Here is a 24436-nt window from a genome sequence, read left to right as displayed (position 1 = left end):
AAACAGCCAACTCGCTTCCAGAAGTGTTAATAATAGATTATAACATCAAAGAGACTGAATATATAAATCCTTCCAAGACAGAGCAATTACATTTTCATTAGCTCAGCACAGAGAAACTGAACCACCCAGGGTCATGAATATTTTCTAATTTCCAGGGGAAGTTTTTGTTGCCAAAATGTAGGTGATATAAATGCTGAAATTAAAGAATTTCCTGCAAATAAATATCTTAATATCAGATATGAATAAAGAAAAGAGGAAAAAAAATAAATCATCGTACAGCTGACTGTTTATTTAAATCTGACACACGCAACATTAAAATAAAATGTTTTTGCATGAAAGTGGTACATGTATAAAGTCAATATTAACAGGAATGCGGTGTCGGGGTTGCAGGTCTTTACTTCTTCTTGCCCGCTAAAGCTTCGGCCGCAGCGGCTACAGCTGCTACAGCATCTGCTTTCAACTTCTCCTCTCTCTGCTCCAGGAAGACTTTGTACTCATCAGCTGATAGACTGAGGAAGAGGAGGGGGAAAAAAATGATACAAAATTGTTAAAGGAAGCTACAACCTGCAGTAAAACAGTATAAAGCAAAATGTCAAAGATGAATTTTCTCACGACAAAACAGAATTGCGATTTAAAATGTAGTAAAACTGTAAAAACGTGAATGTGGGACAAAACACATCAACATACTTTCAGCTATTTGCAACATTTACTGTAATTAGTTATTGTCCCCCAGAATCAAAGAGCAATGGCTTCTACCCGAACTCGACCACAATGCAGCAACGTGTTTTACAGCCGTCCAGGGAGAAATCCATTGTAACAGAGACGGAGATACCAATTTCTCCACCGACAGTACTCTCAATAAATCATAATGCACCGCAGCCGCAAGACATGTTAAGTTTTAAGTAAGGCGGAGAAAGCGATTCTTAGAAAAGTACAAAATTATTAACTGAAGAAGAAATAGAAGCCGCAGAGGCAGAAAACTAAATTGGAAATGGCGAAATAAATGGGACGCTGTGCACGTCACAAGTGTGACAGAAAACACTCAAGATGTTCTGACTTCATGTTCCATACTGACTGTGCACAGTATAAACTATATACGACGTCTCAGTACACCGTTTTTGCAGTTAGTTTACAAATGAATAAACATAGACAACCGTTTTGTACGACCAAGACAACATGCAGCTTGTGTATCACTGCACAATCAATCAAACTGCCACCTTGGGATGTCGGTTCCACCCCACTGAGCTTTCAGAGAGCTTAGTAGGTATTTTTTTAGTTATTTTCTGGAGAGTTTATAAAGCTGTTTTATGACCATCCGCAGTTTATAATTCTTTTTGCAGCTGTGAGCAGCTCCTCCACTGCCTGTGTACACTGCATTGTGGGAGAGTTATGTCTATCAACAGCAGCACTCAAAAATCCAGTTTTTTTTTTTTTTTTTTTAATGCATACTGAATTACAAATGAAATAAAATATACTTCATGTACAGTGTGAACATGCTACATACTCGTAGGGTGAGCAGGTGTCACACTTATTGCGGGGCAGCACAGCATTTTTATCTCTTGTCCTCCAGCCCACACATTGAAACAATGTCCCTCATTTTAATTGGCTTTATTTTTGAAAAAGTGAACACTGCAGGATAGATGCTTTTCTAAAAAGTAGCTTTTGTCCAAAGGCTGTGAGGAAAGCAGCAGAGGCTGCTATCATGGGGCTTTTTGATGTCAATCAAACTGTGCATAGGAGGGTCAACTGCTGGTTAGTCCGTCACCATCGATGCCGTCAACGCTACAAGTCACCGCAAAGTCACAAGCTCTGCAGCTTTCAGCAGAATATGATGGAAACTTCACAAATAGAAAGAAAGGCAGCGAAAACAAAAGACTGGGAACTAATTATAACTGGATGAAGCCAGGGGAAGGTGATTCTCAGAGTTTTGGGCTTTTTTTGGAGCCAGGTCTCAAAAATTCACACGGGGGAGAACACATTGTTAAGCAACTCAGTACATGTGAGTCACAAGGAATGTGGCTCAACAAGAGAGGTGCCGATTTGTTGATCTTTCCCACTGAAATCCAAAAAAAGATTGCAAGATGGATAAGGAAACGCTAACTGAAATAACTCTAGCACAATGTGCAGGACTCCCGATCATACAAGTCAGCAGGCTGTGGTAGGAAGCTGGCACCGAATAAGACCTGTTAATGTAAAACTTTAGCTTCCTTTTATGCTCACTGCATTTACTTTTTTTTTTTTTCGGGAATTCAGTCACTTACCTTCAATTAAAATATATTGGTTCAGTCACTCACAGGCCAAAGGCCTTCTTTTTTTAATTTTTTTTTTAAAATTTTGTTGTTGTTTGAAACTGTAATTCCTGGAGTTGTTGACTGCTTCTCATTGACAGGTTATAATGCGACAGATATAACAGGGGTGGTAAGTGCAACCTACGACCAGGTATCATGTGATTATTACAACTGCATTACAAACTGTAGTCTCAACAGCAGACAAACAGATATTTAGAGTATCTTGTTAATCTCAGAGGTAAATTGCAACGATACAGCAGCATAATCAAATCAATCACAAATACAGGGTGATACGTGGTATGTGGGTGACAGAAGTAAAGTAAATACTGTAAAATAATGTGAAGTATTAGCATCGGCAAAGATTCATTGTGACATTAGTTGTCAAGCAAATAGCGACGGGTAAATATTAAATACAAAATGTCAAGATTTCGGTGTTTTATTACCTAGTTGTACGCTGAAACTGCTTCTGCTCAGCATTTGAATATACCATCTTCATGAAGCCTCATTATGCACTGTGCAGCTGGATTAGCTGTATACTCAATATTAAAGGACTCGGTTCCTCGTGAGGCTGTAAAGTCCCGTTGTTTTATTGCACGGGGTCACAGGTGTGTGTTTCAATATATCTCGTAGAATGAATCCAAAACGATTTCTGGAAAAGACTCAAATCAGAAGTGCACCGAGTGCAGCATCGGGACTCACTTGTTGACAACCTTAATGCCCAGCGAGCCGGCCGACCCGATGATGCTTTTGACCACCGTCTCGAGGGAGGTGTTCCTCATTTTGAAGCATTCGTCATGAGCTTTCACCTGTGCGATCTCGTACACGGCTCTCACCGACACCATCCCCGCGGTCTCGTGGCCTTCACACACACACAGACGAGACAGAAGGCAGAGCATGAATGACACGAAAGTAAATATTTAATAGACGTATCAAGAAATGTTTGGAACAGAAGAGGACAAAGCAAAGGGAATGTGTATGTGCAGATCAGAGTCTGACTGATTTATCAGAACATAACGCAGAAAATGATGCTTGGAGTAATTCAGAAATCTTTCTATTGGTGTGTTTTTTTTTTTTTTTTAATGTATTTATCGTTACTTTACTGTAATTGTTCACTGTTTTAATGCACTGATGCAATTTTGGACAATAATGTTTATGGCTAAACAGTAAAATATCCATTACGTATCTTTTTCAAAAATATTTAATCGACCCATTTCAGTCGATAGATTGATATTTTCTTTGACTTCCTAATATCAGTATCGGCCCCAAACCTTCGGTATCGGTTGGGCTCGAGATCAGTGTGACGGCGTGGCCGTGGCGTTCGGAATCAACAGCTGAAACGGGGTTGGAGATAGCTTGAAGCATAAAAGGTGGAAATCCATAATTCTCTTTTCTTAACACGCCACCTTTGCACTTCCTTCCTCTGCTGCAGATCCAAGGCGTGTCATGAATATAACATCAATCGCAGCAAAGCCTCAAAACTGAGACGCGTGTCCGTTACAGGATGGGCTCAGCGGGGGAAAACTGAAGCGAGAGCAGACACACGACTGCAGCGGCTCTTCTCACCTGTCTTGCCGGCCCCTTTCGCGATCCCCGCCGCTTGCTTGAGGAAGTAAGACACCGTGGGCTGGCCAATTTTCAGCTCGTACGTTCTATCAGGCTGAGGAAACACAGAGGAACCACGATTAAGAACCTGCGATCGACAGAGGGTAGGGTAACGCCAGAGATTATGACGCAGTGAATAATTCATGATAGTTCATGATTCCCCTCAGTAGCAACGCCATCTCTACAAAATGCTGCTTATTGGAGGTACAGAATTGTCGATAAAAGGTTATTTTTTTTTTGTCTCATTCATTCATTTGACTGTTCACACACCCTCATCTCCGTCAGTGACTGTTGCTACAGTCAAAGTTCAAAGTAACAGCAAGAGCACATTCACTAAATTCATTGGCATTTATGTAACAAGGATTCCTCTTTTTCCAGTCGCAGGTCGACAAAACCCCGTTTACGAAGCGATCAGCAGGCTGCCATCTCTGTTTTATTTGTGAGCAGTAGAGCAAATTGGGAAACAGGTTAAAAGAGGACTGAATATTTCGTTTTTATGCAGAACAACGGTGAACATTTCCAAACAACCCTCTGGGTTCTTCAAGCATCACTAAGAGAAACTGATGGGTTAACTCCGTGACCTGAATGTATGCTAACGGGGGAGTGGCACATACTGAGGCAACTAAACTTACATTACTGCGAGCTCCATGTTTCCATCTGACTCGTTTGGAAACGAGAAATCTTGCGAAAGATTTTGCCAACATGCCCTCGGCGGCAACGTGCCATCATCTCGGGGCAAAAATGACATTTTCCAGACAAAAAGCCATCGCATTCAGCATTTAATGGTCCATGAAAAAGACTCCTATAGTATAATGAAAATGTAGGATCAGATCTCATTTTAGCATAATCCCGTTTAGCCGCTCAGCTCACACACTCACACAGAGATGATGTCTTCTCTGCGAGAACAAGCCAATGTGTTTGACTAACATGTCACTGTCTAAAGGGATGTTGGCTGGGGTTATTTAAATGCTACGTCCAGTAAAGAAGCAGATGGAGCTGATAACCTTTCCCTGAGACTAAACTCTGATATCCAGGACTAGCATTAGCTTCCACACACACACACAGAGAAAATATCCCGTAGTGGAGGGCCTCACAAGTAAAGCTGGTTGACATTACCACAGATAACAAGATAGTTAGCGTGCCATACCAAAAATCACATCTTATGTTACAGCAGGCGGCTGTTTAATGATTCTCCGACACTCGGGCGCTTCTGCTTTGCTTGAGAACAACTTAAAAACCCCACCGCTGTTCCAAACTCTTTAAATCTCTCTCTCTCTCTCCACAGTACCATGCACATCGCTTCAGCACGCAGAGAAAAATTCAAAACCTGCAGGGCCGGCTGTGCTGCTTTATCTACAACTGACAATCAGTTCACAACTTTCCCTTCCAGCCTGATGGTTTAAAGTCTGCTTTGAAGCAGTCGCTACACAGTCAGGAGTATAACAACATTAATCTCTTTGGTTTTAATGAACGAACAAATTATGTTTCTCAGCTTCTGACCCTCAATAACAGCTGAAATTAGAGGATGATTTTCAAACACAGCTACGGCTCGTTAAGTTTTCCTGTACGGATGACTTACGCTGAAATGCTCACCATTATTTTCTGCAAATTCAAGACTGAAGTGAACAAAAATTCAAACCACAACGTTTTGCTTAACTTCAAAAAAGTTAAAAAGCATTTACTATCGAGGCTTTAAAGCACACATAAACACATCAACTGGTCTTCCTCGGGGTCTTAAAGCAGCATGCCTTTTTTAATCCTTCCCTGTGGATCAGAAGAACTTTGTTTAGGGTTATTATTTGTGTCAGTTACTGGCTAACTTGGGTACTTGGGGGGCGGGGGGGGGGGGGGGGGGGGTGCAACAACACTGGCATATTATCAGCTCATAAAGCTGCTGTGTGTGTCTCTTGAGGAATTCAAGTCTAGGGTTGTGTTTGTGTTAAAAATATGTCGACGTGCACCCTCGCCTATGTCAATTAAACATGTGACAAAATGTTTGACAATATCTATTTAACTCTTAATTGTACTTCTGTACAACAAGCTTTGTTGTTGTGCATGTCGTTCTGACGTAGCGAGAACGACACTTGAGGCACAACAAGTCAAACGACAGATCAGGAAAAAAAATTATAACAACAGTACAGCCAGAGGACACATCACAACGACATACACAACATCAAGGCATGCAACGACACGACAGAAGTACAGTTTAAAGTTGAATAGACAATGACAAATGTTTTGTCACATGTTCAATTGACATTTGACAGCGTGTATGTCACCATATATTTGGCCCAAACTCCACCTCATACAGTCCAAACATTCACTCTTCTTTAGCTCTGGTTTTGATCGCTTCCTCAGGTTGTAGTCGGCTCTTTAGCTGCTGAATGCTCCACTATGTTCAGTAGGTATTTGCCAACTCTGCCAGCCTGCTGTTTGGCCCTGAGCAAGTATGCGTTCAGTTGGTTTATCTGAGCTTTTTCATTGAACAGCCGGCTGTTGTTGCAGAAAATAACATCGATGACACTGAATCAGAACAGGAACGCTGCAGGCCACTGACCACAGCAACGAGCTGAGGAGAACTGCAGATAAATCTGTGTTGATATGTTACCAACAGCTTCTTTCACATTTACACTTGATAAGCAGTTCAGAGAAAATATTAAAACCAGCTCAGCTTTGAAATGATACAAATATTACTCAACTTTGAAGTGAGCTAAACCATCCGCATGAGGTGTTTTCATTTTTTTTTTTTTTTTGTAACCCATACGCGTGTCTGCTGCACATCTGCTCCCCAGCCTTATTTGCTCACCATCTTCCTCTCAGGACCAAAACAAAAATAACCTCCTCAGCCTGAGTCCTTCTGACCCTTTTCTTTTAATTCAGATTAATTTGCTGGCTGGGGACCTTTATGAACTCAAATATGAAGTTCAATCCAATCAATGCATCATCTGAAGAAAGCTTACTTCATATTATCTGTTATATGTCACATAAAACAAACACCAGACAATAAAGTGTGGGCTGAGCTGAGAAGATACCACACAGCAGGTGATTTGTCACCACGGTTGTGTTATCTAACAAAAGTGACCTTTCAGCAGAGAAAACTGAATTTTTCTTTATCTATGGAAAAGCTATCGGTTGTAAAGGTCCAATGAGTTGTTGTTGTTCGCCCCTCCATCTGTCAAATGACAAAAGGAAAGATACAAAGACAGAGGAAAAAAAAAAAAGGGGGGGGGGGAGTGAGAGCGCAGGAACCGTTATTGGAGTCATAACCCCCCCCAAAATATTTAAGGAACAACGTTGTTGGAAATAAGTGTTAATTGCTTAGAAATACAGATACAGATTAGATGGGAGGCGATTGGCTTCGTTTAGCGTAAAGACGGGAAACGTAGGAAACTCAGAAGTTTTAACGTGAATAGATCTGTGCTGACATTGTTTTACAGGACCTTTATCCAGACGGTATTGACCATATGTTTTCAGTATTTGGAGGGTGGGGGATCATAGCAGATCCACTGCACCCTCTGTGGTCTGAATAGTCACTCCATCAACAAAGCGAAGGTACAACATGCCCAGGATGAAGACAAAAAGAGGCTTTACATCCTTTGTTTCAGCATTCAGCTGCTCAACGAGCTGTGGTCGGATGGTAAGGATTGTCATTCTCTTGCACTTCACACTATATGTCCTTTATTGATGATGCTTTTATGATGTTTAAATGTTGTCTGATGATGATGATCTTTGTCTGAGGATGTAAAGTTTTTTTTTGTCAGAGTATGTGTTGTCTTGTAGTTGTTGTCGGGGCAATAAAGGTTTTCATTCAAAAGGAATGAGCTAGCCTGACTCCGAACCTCTAAAACTCGATCATTAACAGGTTATATCCGGTTTGCTCAATCCGTATTCAAACATAATTATTGCCTGGCAACGGCTGTGATGACGAAACATCAGGTGGTCAATGCGCCACTGTTCCAGTGCACAACTCCTCGTAAAAACAAAGCTCGTTATTTCAGCTATGCTAACAGCGTGACTACTGTGGACAACAAAGTCATGCTACGTTCAGATTGTCCACTAGTTCACTCTGAACAGCTGGCCAATAAGAATGGACCTTGTTCAACATGTAGTGGACAACACCAGGGTTTTCCCTGTTATTATAACACTTAGATTCCCCCTGTAGCTTCACTAGGAGCTTTGTTTCATGAATATTTGGTGATTATCATTTTCTTGGCTGACAGTTTTTAAATAAATACTGTAAATTAATATAGCCCCAAATTACATCCAAATGCATAGTTTTTAGTCAAATATCTGCCAACCACCGCTGCCACAGCTCCTACGCCCTGCAGAAACCAGAAAACCAGAGAAGAAACGGCATCAGGCTGATCTATTGATCGACTACTTCGTTTCAGACTGAAATGTCTCAACAACTGTTGGATGGCTTTCTTTTGACATTTGGAGCACACCCTCCTGCCCCTCTCAGGGTGAGTCGGAATAACTTGGGAGATCTCCTCACTTTTCCTCGGGCACCGTCATGAGGTCAAGATGCTACTCCATGTTTGGTTTCAATTAACACGTTCTCATCAGCCTCAGATATAAATATGCAACACATCAGCATGCTAGCATTTAGCTGAAAGTGCTTCTCTGACAAAGACCTGCTGGCATGGCTCTTTAAGGATCTTGGTTTTGCTTCATGTCTGTTTGTATAGGTATTAAATAAATATGATTGATACGTAACATTAATTAGTGCTGGCAGTCTGTCGTTTTTTTTTTGTTTTTTTTTAACTCTGGACAGAGCCAGGCTAGCTGTTGCCCCCGTCTTTATGTGGAGGTAATTGCCTCCTGGCTCTCGCTCCTCACTTAACACACGGACATGAGAGTGGTATCGATCTTCAAACTCTTTACAAGAAAGTGAAAAAGTAGGTTGTCCAAAATGTCAATCTGTTCCTTTAAAGTAGGATGAAAGGCATCCAGAGCTGTGCTCAAAGCTACTGACAAGCTGAGGTGAAGGATGTCTGAGAAACGTTCGTCTCAAGAGGCGGAAGCATGCTGCATGCACAGATTAAAGCCTTACAAAGTATACAGTACACAGTAAAGTAACACTAAACACCTCCAGCAGATGGCCCTGATGGGCAGCAGCAGGGCCCAAGAAGTGATGGCAGAACTGTTGCTGGATATTGCATGTCAGAATAAATCCACGCCTTTTAAAGGATTAGGCTTCCCCCTCCTTGCATCGCAAACCTAATTACAACACATATTTATTCAGCTGAAAGAACACAACTCTGATAAGAAACAATACGCAGGTGGGAGGGAGGTACAACGAGTCAAACAATATGTGGTTGTGTAAAATAAAAGCTACAAGCTCAAAACCCCTCTTTTATTAGTAATTCACATCTCTTGTATGCACTTAATGCTTCTTGACTCCAAGTTCCTCTGGGTATTGCTTCATTAATGAATGCAAATGGAAAAAGCTTACTACGGTGGTAGAGTATGAATAATGGAAAGTGCTCTGGTAACGTTATGCATAGAGTGGAATTAACCACAATCGTGGGAGGGAGGAGTGCTGAGTGTAAAGGGTCAGGGATGGGTTAGAGAGACCCACAGCGAGCCGCACTGACGAACCTTCACGTGGATCTTGATTGGGAGAGGGATGCCCTCCTTTAGCTCCTTGGTTTTCTCATTGAAGTCCTTGCAGAACTGCCCGATGGGGATTCCTTTCTGGATAGAGAACAGGGCGAGAAAATGGGGAATTAAACATGGAGAAATTGTGGAGGATGGCTTTAAAATGTATGAGGAATCTGAGGCTGCAAAACATTCAGCCGAACGTCACTCGTGTCACACTATGCTGCCAGAACACAGATGCCTGGGCTGCTGTCAGTCAATCAATCAAAGCTTCAGAAGTCTGACGATACTCACACACATGGCTGGTTCAGGGAGCAGCCATGTGACCGAATATATATATATATATATATATATATATATATATATATATATATATATATATATATATATACATATATACATATATATATGCAGTGTGTGTGTGTGTGTGTGTATGCGCAGCTCTCTGTTGTTCCAGACAAAGTGTTTGTGTTTGTGTCTGTGCAAGTGTATGCGCGTGTGTGCGCGCGAGTGTGAGTGTGTGTGTGTGTGTGTGTGTGTGTGTGTGCGCGTGCGCGTCTGTCACTCGAGCTATGACTGAATGCATGTTGGTGCCCAAAGCCAGAGAAACCCAGTGATGAATGAGCTCCCATTTTCTAGCTCCTGCGAGGCCAACCAGAGCAAAAGCAAAATGGATGGGTGACATTAAGTCAACACCCGGCCAATGCTGCTCCTTTGCACCATTCCTCTTTGGAGCGGGATTCAGCGGCAAAGTCTAATGAAGTTTCTAATTATTACTGCTGAAATTTAAACTGACCTTCACCCGCCATCCTTCCCAAAGGCAACACACTGATTGAAATGTTCATTTCAGAAATGAGGGGAGGAAAAAAAAAAGGGGGGGGAGGGGAATTTTATACACAGTTTAATGGACCCGTGCGCTTCCATCCCTCCATGACAGAACACACTGAGCAGAGCAGATTGTAATAATGGATCTGATGAAAAGTCAGTCATCCTGAGACATTCGCCAATGACAGGTGGGGGAAGACATTTATGTGAATTTATTGGAGCAGAAAAGTTCTCTGAACATCATCTCCACTAAAGGCTTCAAGAACACCTGATGAATGCTGATCAGTCGCTCGATCTGCATCTCTTCATTAGCGTCTACAACGTTTCTTTGCGTCCGTTAGCACGGGAACAATAAACTGATTGAAATTTCAACACATCACACGAGTCGAGGCAGGTTATTGTTTGAGCTGATGGGTGCTATCGGAATTACAATATCCTATTAATGAAATGAAACGCAGCTCCAACCCTGGGGCCCTCGCTAAGCTCCACCTTCCCTCCCCTCCGTACTTATTAATAGTAATCCCATGCCAACCTCAGTACCTTCTACCAGTGCCCTTCCCTCCCTCCGCCTCCCATAAAACAACACGGCAAGGGTAAACAAGCAGGGAGGGTGCTCTAAAGAAAAGCTGAATTAAATATGGATTAATTTAAAGGGTGTGATGTTGGTTATGAGTCCAAAGCAAACCCTCAGGCTCTGCCTCACACATTCAGCTCCCGTTCCCTTCCGTCTGTTCAGCCCATGTCAGATAATGATCGCTCCCATCGACTCAGACAGCCCTTTCATGCCACACAAAGCCATGAAAAGGCCTCCCTGACCAGCTAGAGATAATGCCTGATGCCTCTGAAATGTGCTTAAGCATGGACAGAGACATTATGCAGACAAGAGAAGGGACTGTGCTAAAGATAGACAGAGGCAGAGACTTCACACAGCCTTTCCTGAACCAGACGGTCCCTCACTGCTAAAAAGATCTCAAATGAACATAAAAAACGGGATGAAGAGTGGCAAATAGACAAAGACTGGCCTGGGGACGAGAGACACGACCCTCTTGGGACAACAGACAGTTTGCCCTGAGCTCTGTACCCATTAAAGTATGCACCGGAGACAGGTAATCATATTTTAATTAAGCTGCTCCACAAAGGTCCGGGCATACCGCTGTCTGAAGATGAAGTTTTATTTTAGCCTCGGGGTGTTTAATAGTTTAACTGCAGTAATTACTACAATTGAACCATGTTGGTAATTGCAATCACAGTCTTTAAATGTGTATAGCAGAGGGCTGGGGTGCCATGAAAGCAAGGTTCAAGGTTGGCTCCTCCAACTTCCCATGACATTTATCAGTGAAAGAAAGAGAGAGAGATGGCTGGAGCAGTAACATTCATGCCCTGGCCAAATCGCCAACCCCACGCTCTGCATCCGAGCATCTAATCATCCTCGAGTCCGAGCTGCTGGATAAATCCTCGCTCCTTCACCATGACTGATTAGAGCTCTCCAGTACAAAATGGCTGAGGCCCATCACCCAAGGCGGGGCCTTCCATGCTGGCTGTGGACAAGGACATTCAGCCGCACGTCTTCAAAGCCTTCTGACATCCTGGGCACCGGGATTAAACGCTAATCTACGAAGATTTTTCTTGCCGTCAAATCCAGCAGCGACAGTGGTGAGTAATTGCTATATGATCCATTTTGAAATCAGCACAGCCGAATCTTATTACTCATAATTATGGGAGCAATTAGGCATTTGCAATTAAAATCTGAGAAGTGTCCATTTGATTCGACCCTTCCACCATATTCTCTGCCATCTTTTTTGACACTCCCTCCATGTTAATGTGATTGGCCTTTCAGCTTCACTAACTCTTTTTAACAAGATGTAGCACTGGTGTGGCAGGATGGTGTGGGTGGGTGGGTATGTGTATGTGTGTGTGTGTGTGTGTGTGCAGGGGAGGGAGCATGATGGGAGGAGAGAAGAGACAGCAATGGGAAAAGGGGGGAGATAGCTGAGGTGCATTAAAGTTGTCAGAATGTGGTCAGCAATCTTGGTCAATATTTGAACAAAGAGACGAGGGTTTGTTTGACTGAAGTGAAGTGGAGGGAAGTAAAGTGGAGGCTGTGGGAGGTCCTTATAAATATGGGTGAGTGAGTGAGTGAGTGAGTGAGTGAGTGTGTGTCTGCGTGTGTGTGTGTGTGTGTGTGTCTGCGTGTGCGTGTGTGTGTGTCTGCGTGTGCGTGTGTCTGTGTATGAATACTTCAGCCTCATTTTAATCTGACAAGACTACGAGTTGAAGAGTGAATGTGTGTGCATATTAAGCTGCTACGGACTGCTGACGGTGAGGAAGTGTTCACTGTGTGGTCGCAGGTGTTTCTGCATCTGAGAGAACAAAAACAAAATGAGGGAGAGAGGAGAAGAAAGGGAGTGGAAGAGGAGGGGAGAGAGAGGAAGATGAGGAAGAGGCGGTCAAGAGAAGCATTGTGCTTAATGGAAGCGCGGCAACGATGGAGATAAAGGATACAGTCTCAGGATGAAGCCTCGGGGCAGGAGCAGGATTAATTGCCCCTGGCACACAAGGCCACTGGATAAATTGCCCCCATGCGGGCGGCATGGAGGAGGGCTGCGATACGGTGACAAAGGTGTTCCAGTGGAGAGAGGCTGGCAGCGGGCGAGGTTAATTAAACTCTTCAGTGTGAAACACTCTCATTCATTACCTTCATTAACTTGTTCATTTAATCTGCTCCGGTGTTGGCATTTTATCACATTCAGCCCCGATGTAGCGTCATACAGCTGATTAGGTTTCATGCTGAACCCCTCAGCAGCAGAGGGGGTAACTGATAGCGAGAGGCTGAACAACAGCTCAGGTTGGGCCTAACAGACACAGCTGCACACTGCAAACGGCACCAAATAAATTGACTTCACGCTGGACATACATTTTACTTGATTTTCCACAGTAGAATCAGTGAATTAGTCTCCAAAGTGGAAAATGAAAACGATTTTTACCTCCAGTCTTCAGTGAACTGTGCTGAGGCCAATATTTAAACCTGCATAAAAGAGTTGAGTGGCACTGCTCAAACGAGCATGAATGCAGAACCAACAGAGTGAACCAAATTCAAGGACTCGTCTCTGAACCAACCAAAACTTCTCTGCAGTGTCTTTGCTTTGTTAAAAACAGATGCAGTCTTCACTTTTTCTACCTGGCATGAGAAGAAGAATTGGCTGTTGGAGGGCATGGTGAAAGCAGGCAGGCACGCAGGCAGGAGGTGGAACAAAATGGATTGCATCACGACAAAACATCCCATTTTCAACTCCATTAGGTCCCCCTCACAGTCTTGACAGTGTTGTGCTTTTTGCCACTTCACATGATTAATCACGTGTGGAGGCTGCAGCAGAAACGCGGGAGCCTGAACTGCAGGCAGCTGTGGCTCCACGCTGGAGATGACTGAAAAATCACAAGATACGCTGACATGTCGAGGGGAGATGCACAAAGAAAGAAAGGCAGGGGCTGGAATAAAGTCAGACTGCAACAACAACTGATCGCGGCGCTTTATCAGAGCTGCTGTTTGTGGAGTATTCAGAGGCATAAAAAGGGGAATTTTACAGCTTAAAGGTTTTATTCTAAAAAGGGGAACTTTACAGGAAAAGTCCCCCCCCCCCCCTATTTAAAAAAGGTTGTATAAAGCTTTTTGATAAATTGACTCGAGTGACGTCACTTGAGTCCGTGCTGGGGCTTATGTTTGAAAATTAAAAACACATGGAGTTGTGGAGGTAGAAAGAAGTGAGCTTTTCAAACCTCTGAACCCATTCAGAGGTTTGAACCCTGCTCGAGGCTATTAGCTCCGAGCGTCATTCGCTGATACCAGCAGAAAATTTCTGAATCCCAATGGTTGGCAATCAAGGTGAATTATGGGTAAATGTAGGTGGGCCAGGTTTTGACAAGGAAGACATACGTGTTGGATGAGACAGACAATATCTCTGCTGCTGTTGCGCCTCTGGTTGTAGAGGTGCAAAGCTAAAAGGTGGCGTGAGTCATGCCTCGCACTGTGAGGTGACACTGAGTAAGAGCCAAGAGCAGGAAGGTGACGCCACACAGTCCTGTTTGTGGAGGTCAGCCTCGGGTCTGATGTGGAGCAATGCTCACTGTTGACGCCTTTAGCATTCTTGGACAGTCTGCAACCCCGTAAGTCCTTCCAAAGTTTCCCAATCATGTCTGAAGCAAAAAAAGTGATGAGTGCACAGTACTGTGGACAGCCTGCCCGCCTGGCTGCCCCTCGTCCTCCTCTGCTATTCTCCATGTTCCTTTTTCCTGCCTCGCTCTCCCCCTCTTTCCTCTGTGAAAGTGAGCCAGTGTGCACAGTGACCTTCAACCACACCCACAGGGAACAAAAAAACAGAAAGACAAGAAAGGAGGAGGGTGAGAGGGGGGGCAGGATGGAGGAGGGATTGGGATAAACATGAGGAGAAGGGTGACAGAAAGGCAGCAGAAAGAAGAAGAAGAGGGGTGAAGAAGAACACACACCCACAAAAACTCCAAGCGGGAGTGAGGAAAATGGAAAATCTCTCTTCTCTTAGAAGCCAGCGGACCGCAGAGCTGAATCTGACAAGAAAGATGACTCTCCATCCCCTTTCTCACCAGTCTGATTAAACCTCTCACTCTAAAATGAACCCGGCTCACTGAGAGCCACAGAAACGAGGCAGCTGAGGACTTGAGCCTTTTGCTAAAGGTGCAGACTGGGACTGCCTACAGACACACTTGAAGGAGCAGGACCTTGAGGACAAGGTGACGCCACGTGAAATTTCTTCAAACTCCATCTGTAGCTGACAAAAGGAGCTGAAATTGAATTCTTGAACGAGCAAATGAGGCAGCCCTTTTTTTTTTTTTTTAAAAACTGCTTCCGAGAGATTCATTTTCGACCAGATCTGTCTCCGAAAAATCCCAATCCTTCTGTTTAAGTATGCGCTAAGCCGGCCGTAATGAGTTAATCTACAACAGAGGAATGATTTCCTTGTGTGACTAAGACAGTAAGTAGACAGAAGGAGGACTAATTAAAGTTGTAACATCTGCCTTCTGAGGTCTAAATGTGTCTACAGGCTACAAGCATCTTTCGCTCCAGTTCCCCCCCACTCCTTTTTCAAGTAGAGAAGGGTAAATAAGGTATCTGCCTGCTCCCAAACTAATCTTCTGCAAGTGGCATCATTATTATTACCATAACCAAAGAGTATACTGTAACAGAGGACTCTAAAATATTCATAGTATATTCTTCCAGTTAAACTTGCACAGCTGATGGTGGAGGAGAGGAGGAGAAACTGAGGAGGAGGGTGGGAGGTCTGGGCTGGAGCACGTAACCTGCTTACAAATTAACACCACAACCCAACTCGGACAGCGTGAGTGAGTTTCTCCTCGTCCTCCTCTCGCTGTTGCACCGCTCTGCCTCTTTGCTCGTGAACCATCTTCTCGGTTGGATAGGTCTGCGGTCTTCACTTTATTCCGCGCCGCCGCCGCTTGCTGCTCCACTTCTGACCGACTTCCCCGGCTGCTCCGCACAGCCGGAGCCCGACCGAGCAGCAGCTCTGCACGGCTCTCTGCCCCCGCCGCCGTGTGAAAAGATAAACCGACAAACAGCAGACTCCCAAGACTGCGGGAGGCGACAGATCCAGATCCGCGCCTCTGCAATAACCACGGAGCCAGCCGAGGGGGACGGAGATATCTGCCATGCCAGATCTGCACGAAGGAGGAAATCTTGATAAGTATGAGCCGTTTTTTTTTTTTTTTTTTTGCCTCTACAAACTCGAGTCTGCTTGGTGTGGCATGTAGACATGACTTTGCCCTCTTAACAGCCTCTAGATGAGCCCTCTCCCGGAGCCCGACTGTATACGAACACCCGGACAGTGAGAATAAGACTTTTATCACCGAGTCCGGCTCATCAGCGACAATAAAAGAGACTTTATTGTCCACCGACTGCGCTTCCACTTGGGGGGGAGGGAGCAGGAGGGGGGGGGGGGGGGGGGCATTACTTGCTGTAAATCAACAAGCCGGGAAGATCGAGCCCAAGTGCAAGACGAATGGTTTGGGTAACTAAAGCTTGACTTTACTACCAGCCATGCGCGGATAAATCCACAATACCTGCTGTTAATAGGGCAGTTATGAAACAGGTGTTGCAGAGAAGAGGTTTAATAGAGATTGTTCAAGGATGCAACGACAGCAGCACCGCATGCTGGGCAGCCAGGGATAACCAAATGTTTTAAGAGGGAAACAAACGTGATAACTGTAAAAAAAAAAATTATAACAACATCCTTCGGGCAACTCTTGGGCTGTTACCTGACAAATCAACAGATGTTTTAGTCATGTGGCTTCAGGTCCGGAGAGAGGATTTATTCGGCATTATCAGGGATTGCACAGCCCTGACTCTATTAATTAACTAGTTTGCACATAATGGCTTAGATGTTGTCCTGATGCCCTTGGTGCTCCGGTGCCACCTGTGAAGGATTTGGTCTTTGATGCATTGTGGAGCTCTGTAGGGTGGGTGTTTGCTATGGAGATAAACTGCTGTTGTAGACAAATTAATCTTTGCACTGCATAGATTTCTGTCCACCTGGGAATCACCCAATATTAATGGAAAACAAATACAAGTGGCAACCCCACCCCTTGCTTCATCTCTTGTCAGTGTGCGGGATGGAAATGAATTGCTATTTGAACGATTACTTAGATAATAGTGTACATGGTGCGCACTCATGTCACACATTGAAATGCCCAGAGGTGGATTAAATAGAAAAAAACGGGACTTTCAGTGCTAAATAGAATGTATACGATTCTTTCAACAGTACAGTGAGCCATTACTCATGCTTACAGTGAAATAGGTTGCCTCGCCGTGTCAACAGCAGTGTCACTTTGCAGACAGCAGAATGATGAATTTGGTCATTATTGATGAGCTGAGTGGACGCACGGGTTGTCATCCCGGTTCCTCACTCAGAACAGAATAAATTGCACAGCGTTGACAGCGAGTCCAAACACAAACACAAGGTGACGGGGAGATTTCCGGGGTGAAATTTAAGGCGCAGGTGGAATAACTTAAGAGGCACAACCGAGAGAGAGAGAGAGAGAGAGAGAGAGAGAGAGCCAGCTGTAACATTCAACTTCTTCATCCCCCTCCTCCTTCTCCCCTGCAAGCTGAGGTTGTTTCCAGAGAAGGAACATTTTTAATTCCAATATCCTCTCAATCTGCAGGCTTGGTGAAATTCATTCATTTTTGAATGTAGGATAATCAAGTTGGCGTGTGCCGTCAGACAAAAGGCTTTAGATTTTACAAGTGCTGGCATGATCCACGCCTGTCCTCCCACCATGCCTCCGAGCAGATTAATCAGTTGAGATGGTTCCTTTTCCTCATCTCTTTGAGTCATCGGTTTTAGAACAAACCCTTAATGTCTGGGATTTTTCAATACGGCCGGTGATGAATACATTTGGATTTCTCCAGGCCAAGCTGGCTCGTGAAAATGCATGGCTTCATATTAGCGTGTAGAAGCCACTTTCTATCTGCATTTGAGTCTCTTCTTCTTCATCACTTCCCCCGGAGCTTATTTATGAACTATTACCATCATGCAGTAACACTTTATTAGGCATGTAGACAGCCAAAAGGCCTATTAATCTTTCACTTGCAGTCTTATATATATATATACACACACACACACACGCTATCTCAAACCCCCTTTGTCTTTTTTTTTTTTTTTTTTCTTCTACCCAGTAGAGTTCTTCAACCCTCTTCAATGATTCAGACAGCACCAAGGAGATGGCAGAGCTCCTGTTAGTCTTACAGTGAGGGAAGAGATGTGTCTTCTATCGGCAAGATATCAATACACATTTTTCATTGGCCGACTTTTCTCAGAGGCAGCAATCATGCTGACAATCTCTCGCTCAATCATGCTCAACTGTTGCTGTTAGGACACATCTGAGCTGGTAATGATTTTATATTATAATGTCATCGATCTAGCTGAGGGGCTGGCACCCCCGAGTGGTGCTGAGCAGATAACAGACAGTCCAGTGGTCTGTGCAGGGATTTTCAGCTAAATACGATAAAGATACGTCGTTTCGATTACACTGTAAAGTCAATGATCATTTCTCACACCGAGATCAATACTGAGGTTAATGCCATCTGTGGCTGACATACGAGCAGTAACAAAATAAAATGAACCCTCCTATTCAGCCAAATTAGCATTGCCAGCGTGCACTCACCCGGATGCACACGTGTGTACACAATGACAAGTCAAACGCATCTCTAAACAAATAGCAAGTTATCAATATTCATCTGAAATGAGAAGGGGATTTGAGATGATTAAAGGCTGCAGCACAGTATGAGAATAAACATGGCAGACTATAGAGGCAAAGAAAAGGCTTTGACAGGGCACCTGGCTGCGCCTGAACGCAATTAATTAATAATGAATAAGCTCAGTACAAAAAAGAACAGAAATAATAAACAGAAAAAGTAACAGCCGAGAACTCTGAGAGAAAAATCTCTGAATCAAAGGGAAACAATGTTTGGACCTTCATGGAAAATGAAGACTATTTAATTCAAAGAGCCGCAGAGAAAAAAACAAAAAAACAATTTAATAGGCTTCCCAGCTTGAGCAGCCAGGGTAGATGGAGCTCTGGCCAAAGATGAAGGGCACTCTCTGCTTACTCTGCAGCTAATGTCTTTAACCATAGCAACAAGCATCTAACTATTTTACATTTGGTTTTGAATTAGTTTGAAAAAAGCGTTCTTATCCAGCAGACTTGTCAGTTTTACTGGGGACAGATGGCACCGTGCAGAGCGATGCGAGCACAGCTTGAGTCTTGACGATGTAACAGATTTCCCACGGTGCATCTGTGTGTATGTCTCTTTCAGGCATGGTGCCCACGCCCCAGGTGTGCGTATCAACCCTGGTCACGGTGAGCACGATGGCAGTGGTGGACCTCTACTTACTGGAGCAGAGCATGCTGGGAGCCCGTGGTCTTTCAGGACCCAGTGTGTGGCAGTGTGCAGCAGTGTTGCTAGGTGATGTGGGCTTCCTGCTCGCACTGCGCTTCGTCTCAGCTGGTGTGGTGTCGGAGGCACGGTCGTCACGCCGCGGTTTTGCAAACGCCCTCTGGTTCCTGTTCCTGTCACTGCTCCAGCTCAAGCTCTTCTTTGTCTGCCACAACTACAGGCAGGAGCGCCGGCCGCCCGACCCGCTGGCCAGAAAGACCCTGACGCTGCTGTTGTCCATCTGTCTACCCTCCCTGTTTCTCATCCTGACGGGAGCTGACCACATGACCCCGCAGCGTAGGAAGCAGGAGGTGCGGGGCCGGCTCCTGTGGGTGGTGGTCGACCTCCTGGATGTGCTGGACCTGCAGGCGGGGCTGTGGGAAGCCCAGGGAGGGTCCGCGGCGGGGACTGGAGGTGTTGTTGAGCAGAAGCTGCCCATCTGGGCTGAGGGTCTGGTCTTTTTTTACTGCTACGCCCTCCTGCTGCTGCTGCCGTGCGTGGCCCTCACAGAGCTGGGGGCCACTGGACTGCCAGGACAGAGAGGACCCCGTAAGGAGGCTTTGTACCCCTGGCTCAGCTTGGTCACTATCAATATCTTCACCCTGGCACTGAGGGGCACAGGCATGCTGTGGTATAGGGACCCTCGTGTGTCTACTGTGTTCCTGGGGAAGAACCTTCTGGCTCTGGCTGTGAAGCTGAGCTCAGCCTGGGAGAGACACAAGCAGGAGCGTGGTGCTGCTGGAGCTGGGACTGTGCCTGGAGCAGAACCAGGAGACTCAACCTTGCCAAGCCAGAGTTCAGAGCAGGGAGAGGGCCAGGCCCAGGGGAAGTCTCCTCCCTCTCATTATCACACACTGTCTCGTTCTCAAAGCCACACTCTCTCCCACGTCAGCCTGGAGCCCACAGCGACGCCCTTAGGACCCTCTTTCATCTCCCATGAACTCTAGAGAATGACTCTGCACATGCACGCATGCATAAACACACACCCACACTCCAAACTCACACCAGCCGAGCCAGTATCACATCCAAACAGATAACTTGTATTGAATTTCAGTACAACAGTGACGGATGTAATGTAGAGCTGCAGAAATGCATTTGGCAAGCGTGGCTTTCTGCACATTTTGTTGTGCTGGAAATAACTCAAAATGCACTGCTGTGATTTGTGGGAGTGTGTTTTTAAAGTCAGCACTGTGAACACACCTGTCAGACTGTAGAGAATATTCCAGAAATTTGTGTTGAAGTCTAGTAGTGTTCATTGTTGTTTAATCTGGGTTTAACTGCCCTTCCTGCCGCACTTTGTTGAATTCTGTTGTTGTACATCGAGATATTTGTTTTTTATTTTTCACATTTATAACTAAAGGTTTAATGCTGATTTCTTGCTAAATTTCCAATGCTTCTCGACATACTGTATCTGTAGGGGTGAGAAATACAAATCCGAGTTCAAATTTGTGTGTTAGATTAGACCACAAGACCATTAGATGCTAAAATACACCCGGTGACCTTTCAGTGTTTTCTCCGTTACTTTACAGGGAACTTCCACAGAGCAAAGTTTAATACCGAGGAGTGATGATTCATGTTTTTTTTCTTTCAGTTCCACAGAGCCAAATCAAAGTCTGATCAAGACCCCAAGTGACATTCGTCCCTCAGATTTTTTTTTTTTTTTTTTTTTTTTTTTAGATGCATGAAGAGGTAAGACTGTAGAGTATTTTCAATATAAAAATTCAAAAGTTAGGGAGAAGTCAGAAAAAATAAGCACTTACTGAAGCAGAAAGATGTCTTTTTCCTTGTATCCTTGTATCTTTTTAATAGTGTCATGACCTCCTAGATATATCTTGTGGCCCCTTGGAGGGTCCTTGACCCAAAATTGTGCACCGCAAGTTCCATGGTGCCAGATTTTCATCCCATTCAAGGGGACATTGACTTTTATTATTCATTAGTTCCTCTTATTTGGCAGAAAATGTGAAACTTTTGACATTTTTTATGTGACTTAAATGCAGAATTTAAACATCAGTTACCTGGATATGACTTTACTTTAGTAACTGAGAAATGTATAATGTACCTTCACATACGTTTCAACATCTGCTCTTCATGTTAACATCATCAAGCAGTGATTTTAGCACAACAAAATGTGCAAAACTGAAGATGCCGACAACAAAAGACGCTGTTTGCATTAATACAATCTTTGACCGGTTTTAACACAAAATACAATACAGGTCTATTTTACTACTTTGTTTACAAATACTTAATGCCAATGTAAGTAATCCCTTTACAGGTCATGGAAAATTCATGTTTTGTTGTCTGTATTTGTCTTAAAGTGTGTGTCGGCCATTTTCAAAGAGAAAAAAAAAAAACAAGTCCAGTGTTTGACCCTTAAATTTTTCACTTTAGAAAAAAATACTTTTTAATTCCATCTGAATTATGGATAGAGCTTTTCATTCACGACTTTAATCAAGATGTTGGGAGATTATGGGTCGAAACAGAAGGTGTAGAGGACGTACAGTACAGTCAAGTGCCTTGTTTCCTCATGAAGCTACGAGCCTCTGGGTCGTTGAGAGGCGCGCGGACACGTTATGTGTACCATGTGGAACTTGGACATATGCCATGTGTATACTGTGAAGTTATTCCACAGCTGTTGTCAGCTACATCTCCAGGACAGGAAACTAATAAAGCGTTTCATACTTGCCGAGTGTTGACAGTTCATTGGCTATTATGTAGCAGCGTTATTGGCAGACTGTCAAACACATGAGCAAAAAACAGGAGGAGTCAGTTCAAATTATTCAAGGCCACGGGACTTTTGGGACAAATAACTGCCTCATTCTTGCAAAACCTCCACCCACCGTATTAAAGCAAATTAGCTCTCGTTCTGCAGTTGCAGGGAATTGCATGTTTTTTTTTCCCCCCCTGCTGTACTGGCGAAGTGAATGGAAGCCTCCCTGAATATTCGGGGCAGAGAAACGCGCTCTTTGCTCCACGGAGCGGCATGCTGACGGAAGGCCGTCATTTATCACAATTATGCCAGCAGCCCCATCAGCTCAGATCCCCTCGCAGTAATCCTTGAGTGTGCTGTCGTGTTGTCTGCCTTTAATGCTCAAAGAGAGAGAAGTCTGGATGTGATGGGCTGTGCGTGTCAAGAGTGGTAGTAAGTGCGCGTGATGTTTTCCAGAGTGAACTGGCTCTTTGCTCACAGCGGCTGTGAATGCACCCGTCAGCCTGTCCTCCGAGCTTTAATGGTCCTAATAATTGAAATTGAGGCTATTTTTTAAAATTCCAAGAGTTCATTCTCACTGCTTTATGCTTGATTTACAGGCTGTATTTACAGGACGCATTAAGACTAATGCACACTCTCAGCCACAGAAAGAAATTCATTTAAGGTTTCAGTTGGGAATTTCTCTTCGGTTCAGAGAGACTTTTAAGGGAAAGCACAGAGGGATAACCAGCGTAGTAGACTGCATCCAGCTCTCGCCTCCCCTCTTTCTTTCATCTCCTCCTCTCCTTTGCTCACTCTACATTTCAAACACATGCATTCTGGATGCACTCCCTGTTGGGCAACTTCTCATATTTCTATTATACTAAAGGCGGTGACTGCATAGGTAGCAGACTCTGCAAATGACTACCTCCTAGAATTTGTTACACCTGTTAAGCTCCGGATACAATGCTCAGCATTTTCCCTCAGCTCCCACCGACTCTCATAACCAGCATCTGAAGGAAAGAGCATTGCTCTCTTATTTTGTTTCTTCTTCTACTGCTCTCTCCATTGTTCGCTCTTCTTCCCCTCTATTCGCCTGTGCTAATTTCAAACTGTAATTATTCTCATGCACCAAAGCTGTCAGTTCCCCTTTTTTGTCTCCCAATTCCCTCTTTTATTTCTCTCGTTTGTTTAAATTTGCCCTGCAGCCGACAGGCGGCCTACCTTTCTGCACTTCCCCTGTCAAGGGTGGTTAGTCAGAGACGAGTAAAAAAACCGAGGGGGAGAGGCTGGCTAAGATTAAAGGGCCGGGGCCACTGCCATTTTTTTTTACCGTTTGCGACACACATTGCGAGCTTGATGGAGCACGGGACCCGAGAGAGACAAACACACACAACACGACCCTCGATAACAATGACATCCCAAACAGTCCAAAAGGAGGCACCTTTACACAAACGTATAGCTTTGTTTTGCCTGGTCGAGCACTTGGTTACAACCCATCTCACCTCGCCCTGACGTGGCGACAGCTGCAGTATGCCTACGAGCTCACAACCACCTAGTCTGGCAGCGAGAGCCACATTTAACAGACAGATGTCTAAATCATTCATCACAGCACGCACCATCAGCACCACTGCTTCTGGAGGGAACTTCAAAGTATACTCTATGAGAAAGAAATGATGCAAAAGAGTCTGTGACTCTTATGATATGCGATGCAGCAGTGGAGACAAACGCATACTAATACAGGTCTCAGAAGTTGGGGTGACATTCACCTGAAGCTGAAATTAAATAAAATTAACAAAAAAAACAAAGCAGGACTGAATACATCAATCGACAGAAAATTAACCACCAACCATTTTGATAAATGCTTAATTGTTTAAGTTCATTATCAAACACAAAAGCTGCACATTTGTTGGTTCCAAATGATCAAATGTGAGGACGTGCTGCTGTTCTCCGTTTGATGTCACTGAATACTGAACAGTGGTGGAATTTAGTAAAAGTAGCCAAAACGCAGTGAAGAAATTCCCTGTTCAAATTAAAAGTCAGCATGAGAATCAAATTAAACTTAAAGTGCTGAATGTAGTTAAAGCATAATGGTGATTATGGGGGTGATTTTAATCATTTTATATTCTAGGAGACAGATTAAACTTGATAATAATTTACATCATAATTTATTTCTTTACTACAATTAGTGGAGCTGAGCAATATATTGATAGTATATCGATATCTTGAGTTTTAATGTTGCCATATGGTATGAGTGTTGTCCTTTTATGCTTTTAAAAGCTGCATTATATTAGGACTATTGTAGATGGACTATTATTTGCCTTTACCAACTTAGTTATTTTATCCACATTTATGATAATTATTTATAAAAATGTCATTGTGTAAATATTTTGTTAGGGCATCAATACCCATCCCAACAATATTGTTACAATATTGATACAAAGTTTGATTTGATTT

The 24436-nt window shown here is 43.9% G+C and overlaps 2 protein-coding genes across 2 annotated transcripts in view; one reads left to right on the top strand and one right to left on the bottom strand.

Annotated features, from left to right (window-relative positions):
- Positions 1 to 268: 268 nt before the first annotated feature.
- mrpl11 (mitochondrial ribosomal protein L11) overlaps positions 269 to 24436 on the bottom strand; it is a 40064-nt gene continuing 15896 nt past the window's right edge. Inside the window, exons 3-6 of the mRNA XM_069171021.1 lie at positions 9489 to 9584; positions 3852 to 3945; positions 2988 to 3147; positions 269 to 509 (exon numbers count right to left, since the gene is read on the bottom strand). Of these exons, the coding sequence (XP_069027122.1) occupies positions 395 to 509; positions 2988 to 3147; positions 3852 to 3945; positions 9489 to 9584 (465 nt within the window). The 3' untranslated portion in view covers positions 269 to 394. The remainder of the gene's footprint in view (positions 510 to 2987; positions 3148 to 3851; positions 3946 to 9488; positions 9585 to 24436) is intronic.
- On the top strand, positions 15623 to 21976 carry tmem265 (transmembrane protein 265). The gene is made up of 2 exons (XM_069171639.1): positions 15623 to 16042; positions 19174 to 21976. The coding sequence occupies exon 2, from the start codon at positions 19176 to 19178 to the stop codon at positions 20238 to 20240; it is 1065 nt and encodes a 354-aa protein (XP_069027740.1). The 5' UTR covers positions 15623 to 16042; positions 19174 to 19175; the 3' UTR covers positions 20241 to 21976.

The sequence above is a fragment of the Embiotoca jacksoni genome, unplaced genomic scaffold, assembly GCF_022577435.1.
Source record: "Embiotoca jacksoni isolate LCO1_2020_lvr unplaced genomic scaffold, fEmbJac1.0.p SCAF_5, whole genome shotgun sequence".
NCBI classification, from domain to species: Eukaryota; Metazoa; Chordata; class Actinopteri; family Embiotocidae; genus Embiotoca; species Embiotoca jacksoni.
This window is presented reverse-complemented; position numbering and strand designations above follow the sequence as displayed.

Coding starts and splice junctions, on each gene's coding strand:
- tmem265 (XM_069171639.1), top strand. CDS start 19,176: ATGGTGCCCACGCCCCAGGTGTGCGTATCAACCCTGGTCACGGTGAGC.